The sequence below is a fragment of the Xiphias gladius genome, chromosome 9 (genome assembly GCF_016859285.1).
Source record: "Xiphias gladius isolate SHS-SW01 ecotype Sanya breed wild chromosome 9, ASM1685928v1, whole genome shotgun sequence".
Classification (NCBI taxonomy): domain Eukaryota; kingdom Metazoa; phylum Chordata; class Actinopteri; order Istiophoriformes; family Xiphiidae; genus Xiphias; species Xiphias gladius.
This window is the reverse complement of record NC_053408.1, coordinates 7,693,938-7,706,484: the sequence shown is the minus strand read 5'-3', so window position 1 is coordinate 7,706,484 and position 12,547 is coordinate 7,693,938. Positions and strand designations below refer to the sequence as shown.

General features: G+C 40.7%; 1 protein-coding gene across 4 annotated transcripts in view; it reads left to right on the top strand.

Annotated features, from left to right (window-relative positions):
• nrxn1a (neurexin 1a) overlaps positions 1-12,547 on the top strand; it is a 55,073-nt gene that overhangs the window by 22,926 nt on the left and 19,600 nt on the right. For 3 of the 4 annotated variants that reach the window (XM_040134510.1, XM_040134509.1, XM_040134511.1), the window contains 7 exons: positions 285-446; positions 3,395-3,466; positions 3,821-4,045; positions 4,563-4,710; positions 5,682-5,812; positions 7,409-7,661; positions 12,029-12,232. In XM_040134510.1, the coding sequence (XP_039990444.1) occupies positions 285-446; positions 3,395-3,466; positions 3,821-4,045; positions 4,563-4,710; positions 5,682-5,812; positions 7,409-7,661; positions 12,029-12,232 (1,195 nt within the window). Of the gene's footprint in view, positions 1-284; positions 447-3,394; positions 3,467-3,820; positions 4,046-4,562; positions 4,711-5,681; positions 5,813-7,408; positions 7,662-12,028; positions 12,236-12,324; positions 12,336-12,547 lie in introns of all 4 variants that reach the window. The other variant, XM_040134512.1, reaches the window with a different exon arrangement.

The following is a 12,547-nucleotide window of genomic DNA, read 5'->3' as shown; positions in this document are numbered from 1 at the left end:
GCAAAGCAACACATTCCAAATGCCAGTAATACTAGCAAAGTCAAGAGGCAGCATTACTCAATTACACTACACAGTTATCACTAATCCAATCACACCAAATCAAAGTCCCAACAGCACAACTGTCCAATTCCCAAAACCAATCAGGCCTTTTCCCCACCAGAATGCATACACATTGGTTACCAGAGTAATGGGGGCTAATTTGGCTGGTCAGCGCCTAGCTAGCGCTTAGCGCTGCCTTTGGTGTGAGGATATAGCGTGTCCTTTCCCTGTGCTTTGTTGTGTAGGTGACCATCTCTGTGGACGGCATCCTGACCACCACAGGCTACACCCAGGAGGACTACACCATGCTGGGCTCTGATGACTTCTTCTATGTGGGAGGGAGCCCCAGCACCGCTGACCTGCCCGGTTCTCCAGTCAGCAATAACTTCATGGGCTGTCTCAAAGAGGTGGGATGCATGTATGATATGTATATGCACAGACAGACGGCTGAAAAATTAAAGGAAAAACCTGAATAAATGAGTGGAGAAACATAATGAATGCAGATGTTTCCACACAGGTGCACTGAGTGGTATGATTAAGCAGTCAACATCCAATAATGCTCTGTGACGTCCATAAAAATGCTGAGCAGGCCCAGTTTATTCTGATTTGGTGTCAAGATGGCCAGAGGAAAAGATCTAAGTGACTTTGAAAGAGGGTTCATTGTTGGGGCACGGATGGCAGTAGCTTCAATGACAAAGACTGCTCAACTGGCCATTGTTTCAACAGGAACAGTGACTAAAGTGACCTCTGCATTTAGATCTATGGGAAAGACATCAGCAAACGGGGTCGGAAGTTGTGGTTGACAGCGCACATTTGATGACCATGATGCTCTCGCATTAGTTTGATATGTGAGGAAAAACAGAAGAACAATTCTTCCTCGGGTGACTCAGAATGTCAGTGACTGAGATTGATATTATAGTGGTGTTACAGTGCATAAACCTCTCATTACAAATATGAATTTCACATTTGAGAGTTCCGTGGTGAAAACAACCATAAGCACTGGTCTACAGAGAAAAAAGTGATATGGTCAGATGAGTCATCCTTCACCATATTCTTGACAAGTAGGCGAGTTTGGCTCCAGTTGTTCCCTTAGGGGAAGGGTCACTGCAAGTCAATACAAAGTTGTTCTGAGTGATCCTCTTTATCCTATGATGAAACATTTCCAGTTCTGATGGGAGTGGTCTCTTCCAGGACGACAATGCCCCCATCCATAGGACACGAGGGGTCGCTGAATGGTTTGATGAGTATGAAATTGAAGGGAATCATATGCTACGGCCTTCGCAGTGACCAGATCTCAAACCAACTGAACACCTATGGGAGATTTTGGACCAATGTGTTAGATAGTGCTCTCCACTACCATCATCAAAACACCTGTTTCACCTGCTCTGGATGCTCGTGGCAGCCCTACGCCTTACTAAAACGCTTTGTGTTGGTTTTTCCTTTAATTTGTCACCCGTCTATATGTATATATGCCTGCACATTGAAAACACATTTGATGTACTAATACCAGTGCTTCAGTAACTATTTCAGCAACTAATTTTTCCATTCTTTAACTACAGTCTGCTCAGAATTATTCATTTAGACAGAATAAGCCACTGATATAATCTCCACATGATCATTTCTTCACAACATGATTCTTCTGAGAGTTGATGAATGATAATATTTAATTATTGCCAAGCCCAGTTCATACACTCATGCTGCACAGAATTCTGTATCCTCTCAAGTTTTAAGTAACACAATCTTCCTCTTTTCTCACTTTCTTTCTTATTTCTCTCTTCCTACCTTATCCTTACTCCCTTTCTGTCTCAAATCACGCAAACATTTTACGCACATTATCTTATAAAGCGTAGCATACACAGAAATACTTCCATTTGGCAGACTCACACAGAAACTCCCAGACACACACACACCCTCCATCGCATCAGAGAGAATCAGTGATGAGTGTCGTTGAGGGAGTAGATGCAGCACTAAGCACTAACATGCTAATTAGCTACGCCACAGAGATGCTCCATCTATCCGCTGTGCTTGAAATGGGCCACGACACTGCAACAACAAAAATTCACATGACACACTGATGAAAACACACTAATAAACATGCATGTACACATGAAGACAATCTCTGTATGTATATTCAGCAGGAATGCACAAATACAACCTAGAAAACACACACACAGAAAAATAGTCAAACACAAAGAAACATACATATGCATACACAGCACTTGACACAACAAAACTCAAATACATCCTCACACCCATTATATACACACCCTGTCTGAGTCTCCCTTTCATTCACACAGACTCACACAGAGGCATAAAAACAAACAACCAAACAAGCCGACAGATGATGTGCCAAACAGAGAGCTATCTGTATCAGTGGTGAATGCGCTCTGTGTTGCTTCATTAAGACTGATGGCGTTTAAACGAGGCTGCCGCTGTCAAAGTGAACCCTCCGCTGGCACATTTACATATTTAATACGATGATATGATAATCCATGTGAGCAAATTAAGATGTATGCAGTGAATCACGTGCATGAACGATCACAGCTGTAACAATTTTGTGCATTTTATGCAGTGCAGGCACACTCCTCCACACACCCACACGCCTGCACCATTTTGCACACTTGCAGCCCTTATTATATTCAAGAATAACCCTCATTGCCCTACACACAGACACAAAAGCACATGACATACAGTAAATTAAAAACAGAGGTGAACAGCCAATGCAGAGGAGAAATTTTGTGATTTTGCCGAGTTGCTCACAGGTCATAGAAAGAGGTCTGGATTAATAAAGCAGAGCCTGTTTGTGCTTGTCTCTCTCGACATCAAAATGCTCAGCACACTCACACAGCTCAGTCAGAGAGCGTACTGTGTCAGGGAAAGGAAAGAGAAACAGAAAAGGGAAGAAGAGAGAAAGAGTAAAAGCAATCGTGCAAGTGGCGGGGACAGATGGGAGTTATCAAAAGATGAGGCTGGAGTGGCTTGCTGGTCTTAAGGTTGTTACATTCATAAAAAGATACAAGAACACTTTAATAAAAAAAATGTTTCCTGAGTTGAAAGTTTAATGGATGTTTGGTCATATTTAAAACGTCTTGTCCCCTCTTTGTCTTTTAAACATTCTCTTCTTTTGTGACTTCTGAAAAGGTTAAACACTCTTATTCTTTTTGTTTCTTTTTTTCTTGTAATAAAACACTGAGTTAAATAAATAATAATTAAAATAGTCCAATTATGTGCCACACCAGAAGTATTTGAAAGGAATCCAAAGAGAAGGTACATAAGTGAAGAAAATGTATTTTTTTGTTTAATCTAAAAGTGAATTCGTATTTTATTTTTTCCCCCTCAATCCCTTCCCCCTAAGGTGGTGTACAAGAATAATGATGTACGGTTGGAGCTGTCTAGACTGGCTAAACAGGGAGACCCAAAGATGAAGGTAATGCACTGTCATCAGCAAATACAACTTGAGCCAGACGGCACATTATCCTCTTGTACATATAACACAGACATTTGTTATATCGCAATCTCCTGTCAGGTAAGATTTATATTATACTGTGGGGAATTTAAGTAAGTGGGATTATATTTTTGAGAGGTAGCCACAAGCTTTTGTCTTTTAGTCAGTTCACAGCTGGAAGCAACTGGCTTTATTTCGGTCCCAACGGACTGAAACAAAGACGATAAAGACGTCAGAAGGCACCATTTTGGTCTTGATATTCACTGGACATCAGTGTAATAACCCAATTTTTTCCAATGAATCCCTAAACATTTATTTTTCCTCTTTCTGCTCCAGGTAAGTGGGGTGGTGTCCTTTAAATGTGAGAGTGTGGCCACGCTGGACCCCGTGACCTTTGACACCCCAGAGTCTTACGTGGCACTGAGCAAGTGGACAGCGAAGAAGGCAGGATCCATCTCATTCGACTTCAGGACCACAGAGCCCAATGGGTTGATGCTTTTCAGCCATGGAAAACCCCGACAGCAGCAACGCAAGGACCCACGCACACCTCCCACAGTCAAGGTGAATTATAATATTATTTTTATTCTTATTATTTTTTTAAACGCACAGGAAAACTTTAAACTAACAGAAACCAGACTAAGAGGTTACAGCCATGATAGCAGCTCTGTGGGACTATATTTAGACACAGCAGATGTTTGAGCTAAATCCTAACATCAGCATGCTAACAATGACAGTGTTCAGAATGACAATGCTAACATTTGGCTAACAATTTGGATTTAGTCACCAGAGTCATGACTCTAAGCAATCTAAAAATCCCTGTTCCAAGATGACCATCATGTTCAGATTTGGGAGAATTGGAAAATGTGTTTTCTGTTCTATTTAGGATAGAAAAGTGTATAGGTTAACTAATCCCCACTAAAATTAAATGACATTGCATGGAGAACCTGATTATAAATGATTAGACCAGAGCCCAATCACTTTATTACAACTTGCAGCTATAATTTGCATTTTTATTTCCAGTCATCAATGTCCCTTTGCTTTTTACAGAATACTGATGCTGTTTGTGTTTTACTTACAGGTGGATTTCTTTGCCATTGAGATGCTGGATGGACACCTGTACTTGCTGCTGGACATGGGCTCGGGAACCACCAAAACCAAGGCCATCGACAGGAAGGTCAATGATGGAGAATGGTACCATGTTGACTTTCAGAGGGACGGACGCTCAGGTACACTCACAGCTCTCAACTATGATGCTAACCCTGAAAACAGATGTTGAGAAGAAGGAGGTGGGGGCTAATGAATAGGCATGATCGTACTTAAACATTTTATAGAAAGCACGAGCCTAGCAAGGCCATTTGGCTGTCACCTGTCTGCTTTCTCTATTTTTAAGGGTGCTGTATACACCATTTTTAACAGAATCAATTTGCCGTAGGATTGTCACATTTATTGAAATATGTTGATATAATTACCATAACACTTAGACTATAATTAAAGCGATTATGGCATTTTACTCATCTTACTGGTAGTGCTATTAATGTTTTTCAAAGTTATGGCCACATCTGCCATAAACCCATCCTTCCTTGAACAATTACTGTTGATAGATAAATAAAACACACTTAAACAGTGCCTTTTTTTGGTCTTTCATGAATATTACATTATTTTTCTTGTCTTCTCCCAGTCCTTTGAACACCAACCAAACAAAGGGAGTCAAATGACTGAAACCATACAGTCTATACAGTACAGGGTTTTTAATGTTGGTACCAATGTAGTTATGGATTGCATGTCAGTGTCAGTTACAGTCTAGAAACCTACAGTAGAGGCTGCCTGTCTCCTCAGTGGGGGTCTTGTTTGTTTACTGTAACTGTACTAATTTCTGAAAAAATGTATTAATGATTTATTGGTGATAAAATGTTCAACATAGCACTTTTAAACCAGCACAGACTTCAAGGTACTAAGTGATGACTAAGGCCTGTGTAGTTTGGGATTTCCGTTGCTTCTGATTATAGCAGTGATTAGTGGTGGCGATGATGAGGAGGAGTACAAAGAGCATGGGAAGGATGGTGATGACAGAGATGATGATGATGTTGGTCATAATGGTGGTGATGGTGATGACAGTGATGATTGTGATGAGGATGTTCACACTGAAGGTCATAATGACTACTGAAGTTGTTTTGATGTCTCTGATTCCTTTATTCAGGAACAATCTCGGTGAACAGTGTAAGAACAGCATACACAGCTCCGGGGGACAGTGAGATCCTGGACCTGGATGACACCTTGTACCTCGGAGGACTACCTGAGGACCGTGCTGGGCTGATCTTCCCTACAGAGGTTTGCGTGTTAACATTTTGTGTCTACTGTATGACATATTAAGGTTGATGTTAGAGCTGCAACAATCAGTCTATGAATTGATTGACAGAAAATGAATCTGGGACAAATCTGAGCAAGCTTGACACAGACTGTGCCTGTGCTCACAAACTCTTCCTGGCAGAGCCTGAGATACAACACATTTAATTAACATGAATACGTGTTAACAAACAATAAATATTCACATACTACTAACTGCTAATACAGGAGTAGGCTGGAGGTGGAGGGAGTTAAATTTCTGATAGCAGGCAGTGGTGTAACAGCGGGGATGCCGAGCTCATTGTTGTAGTAAGCAGACTGAATAAGTGCCAAATGTTTATATGGACCACATGGTCCATGATTACATGGACATGATTGGGACATGATTGGAGGGTGAATGAAAAATGTGACTATAAAATGACGTCCTTGCCTGCCTGGACTTTCATGAGGCTCCATTTTCTAACAGTTTTTACTGTCTTTATAGACTAAACAATTAATCGAAGAAAATAATCGGTAGATTTTTCAATGATGATAAGATCTTTTCAAATCAGATTGTATTAAATGTAATTAGATTCAATTCAATTAGATTAAATTAGATTAAATATTTTTCCCACCATGTTCTGCTCTGTAGCCATTTAGATGTTTCCTGTTTCTTGTATGATGGGATTTTACAAGCCAATTAGTAATTAGTTGATGTTATTATTTTCGATAACAAACGTGAAGAGCGCTGTTCCAGAGTAGAGCTGAAACAATTAATATACTATGATTATCGATTGTCAGGAATGATGATCGATTAATTATTTAAGTCATTTTTCAAGCAGAAATGCCAAACATTTGATGGTTCCAGGTTCTTAAATGCGGGCATTTGCTGCTTGTCCTCATCTTACATTATTGTAAAGTGAATATCTTGGGGGTTTGGAGTGTTTGTTGGACAAAACGACAAAAAAAAAAAAGACATTGGATGGCGTTACCTTTGGCTCTAGGATATTGAGCATGTTATTTTTCATGTTTTCTGATGTTTAATATAATGAGCGAGACTTAATATTCTCGAATGATGCTCCTATTCAAGGGTAATATGTCTTTTGAAATACATAAAGTAGATACAAAATATAAGAGGTGAAATGTAAATGTAAAATACAACATATACATCATATAACCTGGGAGTAATGATGAACACTAGCTTTCTTTCTAAACATTTATACTGTTTTGAAGAAGACCATGATATGTGGACTAAAGCTTGAAAAGTCGGTAAGTGATTCTAGAGTCCTTCTAGGCTACAGTATGGACCTAAATTCGGATGAAACAACCCATTTTGGTTTCTTAATTTCAAAACGCGACACAAATTTTATAGTAAGTAATCTTAAAGAGAAAATGAATTTAAGCTTAATTGAAGTACCTGAGCCGAACATAGCTGGCAGATATGGTGATTAATTGTGCTGAAACTGTGTACTTAAAACACTCTTTTTAATATAGTTTTTAGTATCGTTTACCACCCAAAAATGCAAAATACTGACAAATTCCTCATCTGTTCATTACTTTGCATTCAATGAAACTACTGAACACTGGTGATTTCTTCCTCAGGTGTGGACAGCGCTGTTGAACTATGGTTACGTGGGCTGCATCAGAGACCTGTTTGTAGACGGGCAGAGCAAAGACATCCGGCGGCTGGCCGAGGCCCAGAGGGCAGTGGGGGTGAAGCCCTCGTGCTCTAGAGAGCCACCCAAACAGTGCCTTTCCAACCCCTGCCAGCACAACGGCATCTGCAGGGAGGGCTGGAATCGCTACGTCTGCGACTGCTCTGGGACTGGCTACCTGGGACGCTCCTGTGAGAGAGGTGAGAATGACAGCATGGGAGGTCGGAGATTAAGAGATCGATAATAAGCCTTCAACTGGAATTTTAGCAGCTTGTACAATAACTGGCATAGGTGCTGAAGCCAAGTTTTCACAGTAGAGATGAGCAAGCTGGCTAATTACAGTCACTAAACAGCAACATTTTGTGAAAAATAAATAATATGCCACAGTGCAAAAAACGTATAATGACATAATGACATCTTTGTCATTTGCTTTTTGGCTTGAGAACAATTATTAACACCAAAGGGATGAATGACAGAAGACAGATGGTAAACGGTGGAAAATCTTAAGTTTTAAGGTCAGAAATAACTCCATCAACCGCTGAAAATATAATGATCATCAGTTATATTGGGTAATAAAATTTTTATTCATTATAGCTTTAAGTTATGCTCTTTTTTTTTTTTCTTTTTTTTTTTGCTGTAAAAGTACCATCCTAACAGGTTGGAGTTTGATAGTACCTACTCTGATGTGTGCTAAAACGGTTCCCTCATAAAGATTTATGGTAAATACAAAATCCGACTAAACTATTAGTCAAATATAAAAGCTTGCAAATTCAGTTTAGGTAGGTTTTACCCTCCACTACGTCCAGATGATGTAAGGTAGGAAGGTAAAACTGAAAAGAGGATGAAGGTAGACAATAGTTAGAGATAGGTGGAAATAGAAAATAAGAACAAAGAGAGAATGAACCTGGTTGCTTGACAACAAAAAAATAATAATAGTGCAGGTTTTCTCCCTTTGGCTTTACCTTTTTTCATTCAGCATCACAAATTTTCCGTGTTTAAGTGAGGGTAGTAAGATGTAGGCAGGGAAAGGAGAGGAGCAACAGAGGTGAAAGAGAAGAGGTGGGAGGAAGCAGAGCTGCAGACAGGATCATTGGACTGCTTTGGATGTAGAGAGTGGGAATGGATGGGGAAGGGTTCAGAAAGCAGGGAGCAGGAGCTGTGACAGAGGAGGGTGGAACCACCGGGCTGGAACCGCCATATGACAGCAGGTGCCGAGATGAGGAGGAATGCGCAACGGGAGTAGAAACTCTGACAGGGAGAGAGAGAGTTATGAGAAATTGGTATGAATTCAGGCCGAGAGAGAAATGGAAAGTAGAGAAGATTGGCAGAGAGGCAGATACAGGCCTGTTGAAAGAAGCGAGATGGAGTCAGACAAGGAGAAGAGAAGAAATGTTGTTCGAGCCACAACTGCTGACGCGTTTCAAGTGATGATTGTACTATCATCTAACAGGAGATATACACACACGCATACACACGCACACTTTGTGAAGGGCATTGATATGAAGATGTTTTATTTCGGAGGAAAAACATCTGCAGTGCATTTTTATCATAGCAATGCAACCCCCCCCCCCCCTTCTCTTAGCTGTGTCTTCCTTTCTATATCTTTCTTCATCCCTCTATGTGTGCATTGAGGGGTCACTAACTGGTGTTTCAGTGGATTAAAGGAAGGACAGATGGAGAAGCAGATGGAGAGAGTGATTGGCTACGTTTGCGCCTTCTACCTGCAGTTTCTCCCTCCCTTTTTTTCCTTCCTCACATCTCTCACTCTCTCCTTTGTTAGCCCCTCCACTCTCCGGCTCCGAGAGGAATTTTTACTTTGTAAAGAGTAGCTAGACACATATTTCTAACGACACATTTGCACAGCTCTCAAGACAATTTCAGTTTTTTTTTTCTTGCCGTCGCGCTCTCTCATTGGAAGTCCTTTTTTGTCAGGAAAAGAAAAAAAGAATGAAATGTTGGAGTTCATCATCAAGGTTAAATCTCCATTTTCAAGAGAGCAGAGTCTACCCATTTTCAAGGTTATTTTTCAAATATAAAAGTTGAAAAGTTTATATTTTCAAGCCTATATATATGGTTAGTATAAAGTACATGTACAGCATTTACAAATGTCTTACATCACCTAATACAAATATTAATGACCTTAAATATTTCTAAATCTACCGTTGACCTTAAGACATCTCTCCTTTAACTAAAGTTCCTACTGTGATCAGAAAATCCCATTTTTTGAGGAATGACAAAAATAAAAATATTTATGCTAAGTAACATTTCTGAAATGTATGTCAACATTTTTGATGTTTTAAGACTAACTCAAAATTATGAGAAAGTCAAAAGTACTGACTTACTAAATCAGAATTATGAGACAGTGAGTCAAAATTGTGAGACATCATGTCCAAATTATGAGATAGGAATTAAAAATGATAAATTATGAACTTACTCAGTTAAAATTATGACATAATAAGTCACAAGTCCTAAATGATATATCAAAACTTTGACGTAATAAGTAAAAATGAAGAGATAGTAAATATCGACGCATCAAAACACCCACGTCAGTCGTTTTCTACGTTAAGCCCACACACTAGCAGCAACTCAATGACGGGTGTGGACGTATCAAAACATGCCACAGTCTAACTCCCATCATCAGTGTCCGATTTACCAAGCCCAGCTGCATTTCTAGACAATTGAGTTGTAAATCCCAGCTCGCACACCTGATTCTATATTTTTCTTTTCAGGAATTCCCATGAACTTTTCTGTGTGAAGCCAAAGCCTGAAATTTTTTCCCCCTCTCTGCCGTTAACAAAACTATTTAAAAAAAACACAGTTGAGCCATACTGTTGCAATGAACATGGGTTCTGTAGTTTATTTTGAGTCAATCACATATTTCACATACACTGTCCTGCTGCCATAATAACTCATTAGTGCATCAAGTCCCCAGCAAATGCACTATTCATTTCTGGTTGAGTAATGTTTCGTAAAAGCAACAGTGCCCAGCTGTTTTAGGAAATTACCGAGGCCCTTTTTAAAAATGAAACTGTACACCATATGTGTGACCCATTTTTTAATATTTATATCTTCAGTAGGAACCAGTGGGCTTTCATATGAGTGCCACAGTCAGGGTAGAGACATTAGAAAGTTTTGAGAAATGAACAAGCAGATTGTTGGTTCCCATATTTAATGGGATCAACAATATATAATATCACCCGGTTTATGTAGTTATTCGGTCTCTATGGCGCATCGGTCGTGTGCCGCATGCCTCAGATTTTGCAACAGCCAGTGTGTGTTGCACTTCAGACATTTTTTTTCATTCTCCTGGCTGAAATGGGCTTCCATTCTTTCCCTTTCTCTAACCCTCCCTCCTCTATTTGCCTGGTAATGAGTCAGGTGTCGTGGTGAGGAAAATTTTGTCAGTTGTCTACCTTTCAGAAATGTGTGCACATGTGTGTGTGTGTGTGTGTGTGTGTTCAAGTGTGCTTGGGTGGGTGCATGTGTGGCTGTTAGTTATGTTATCTGTGATATAACAGGCCAACCACCTTCTTTTTTCCTCAAGTTAATGAGGGTTCATTTGCATTTTAGCCAAGAGCATTTCTCCCTTTCTCTCCGTCTTGCTCTGTCCTGATTTTCTCTCCCCGTGCTCTCACTTTACTAAACCCTCCTCTGTTCACACTTAAATTCACTCACTTATTCTGACATGCAAACGCACACGCACACACATACACACACTACCTCACTCTTTCCCTCCTTCCCAGCTCATCAGTATTCATGAGGCCTCCCTCTCTTCCTGTTCTCTTGTTTTTGCCTTGGCTCCAAACGTCTCCCACGGAAACAGGGAGAGCGAAAGGGGGAGAAAGCAAAGGAGGAATGGAGTGGAGAGATATAAGAAAAGCGAAGAGGGAAGAGAGGGCGAGATAAAGACACAGAGACAGGGAGAGTGTGTTTAGCTGCGTATGTAATTGGCCAATAGAAAACAGGGTCCTCAGAGGTAAACAGTTTAGCGGTCGGGGATTGGCCCCAGCAGGTAGCAGGGAGAGAAGATCATGAATATGTAAATGAGTATGCAAAAGACATTAAAGTGGGATCACCTGAGCTTGTTACATTGTGACTCCAGGGTCTGGGATGTCAGCGACGGAGGCTAACACACTCAACGCCATGCATTCTGATTTAACCGGATAATAGGGCCAGCCAACCAGCTGCGGCTATTTTTACATCCTCTTTTGTAAGGCAGGGGGAGTGATGATGAATTAGGGGTGGAAAGTGATGGGGTAATATTGTTGGAAGCAGGTTTTGAGTTTCAGAATGACGTTGCGAGGGATCAAGGGAGTGTAGCCATGCTGCGACGTCCTTTATCGTGTATAAATCTGGTTCACTCAACGTCAAATTGCCTTTGTCTCCTCCCACCTCATGTGTTTTCTCCTTGTCAATCATCTTCTTTGTCTCTGTTGTTCTGTTCTGTTTCTACCCACCTCACTGTCCTCCACCATCATCGCTGTCTTCCTCCGCCTGTCTTTCACTTCTTCGCTCCCCCTATCATTCATTCCCTGTCTGTCTCTTGTACTCTCTGCGTCTTGTACAGATGCGACTATCCTGTCATATGACGGCAGCAAGTTTATGAAGGTGCAGTTGCCTGTTGCGATGCACACTGAGGCGGAGGACGTCTCCCTACGCTTTCGCTCCCAGCGGGCGTATGGCGTCCTCATGGCAACTACGTCTCGTAACTCCGCAGACACCCTTCGTCTGGAACTTGATGGGGGCCGTGTCCGACTTACAGTCAACCTAGGTACACAGATGCACACAAACATGTGGATCCTCAAATATTATTTAAATTACCTGTCAGGGGAATGCAGCTGATTCCAGCCTTTAGGCTATTTCTGTCTTTAAATGTTGGTTAACAATATGTTGTCCCTGGAAAATAAACTCTTCCCTATAATTCTGCTGCACCGTTATACTCACTATATTCAAGACATGGGTTTCACAGGCTTAGGCTGATCATTTTTAGCACTTGTATTGACTTCATTGTATATATACAGCTAATTTTTTGAATATATACACACATACATACACAACTGCAGTTTAGTGGTATTGTTTTTTGCGT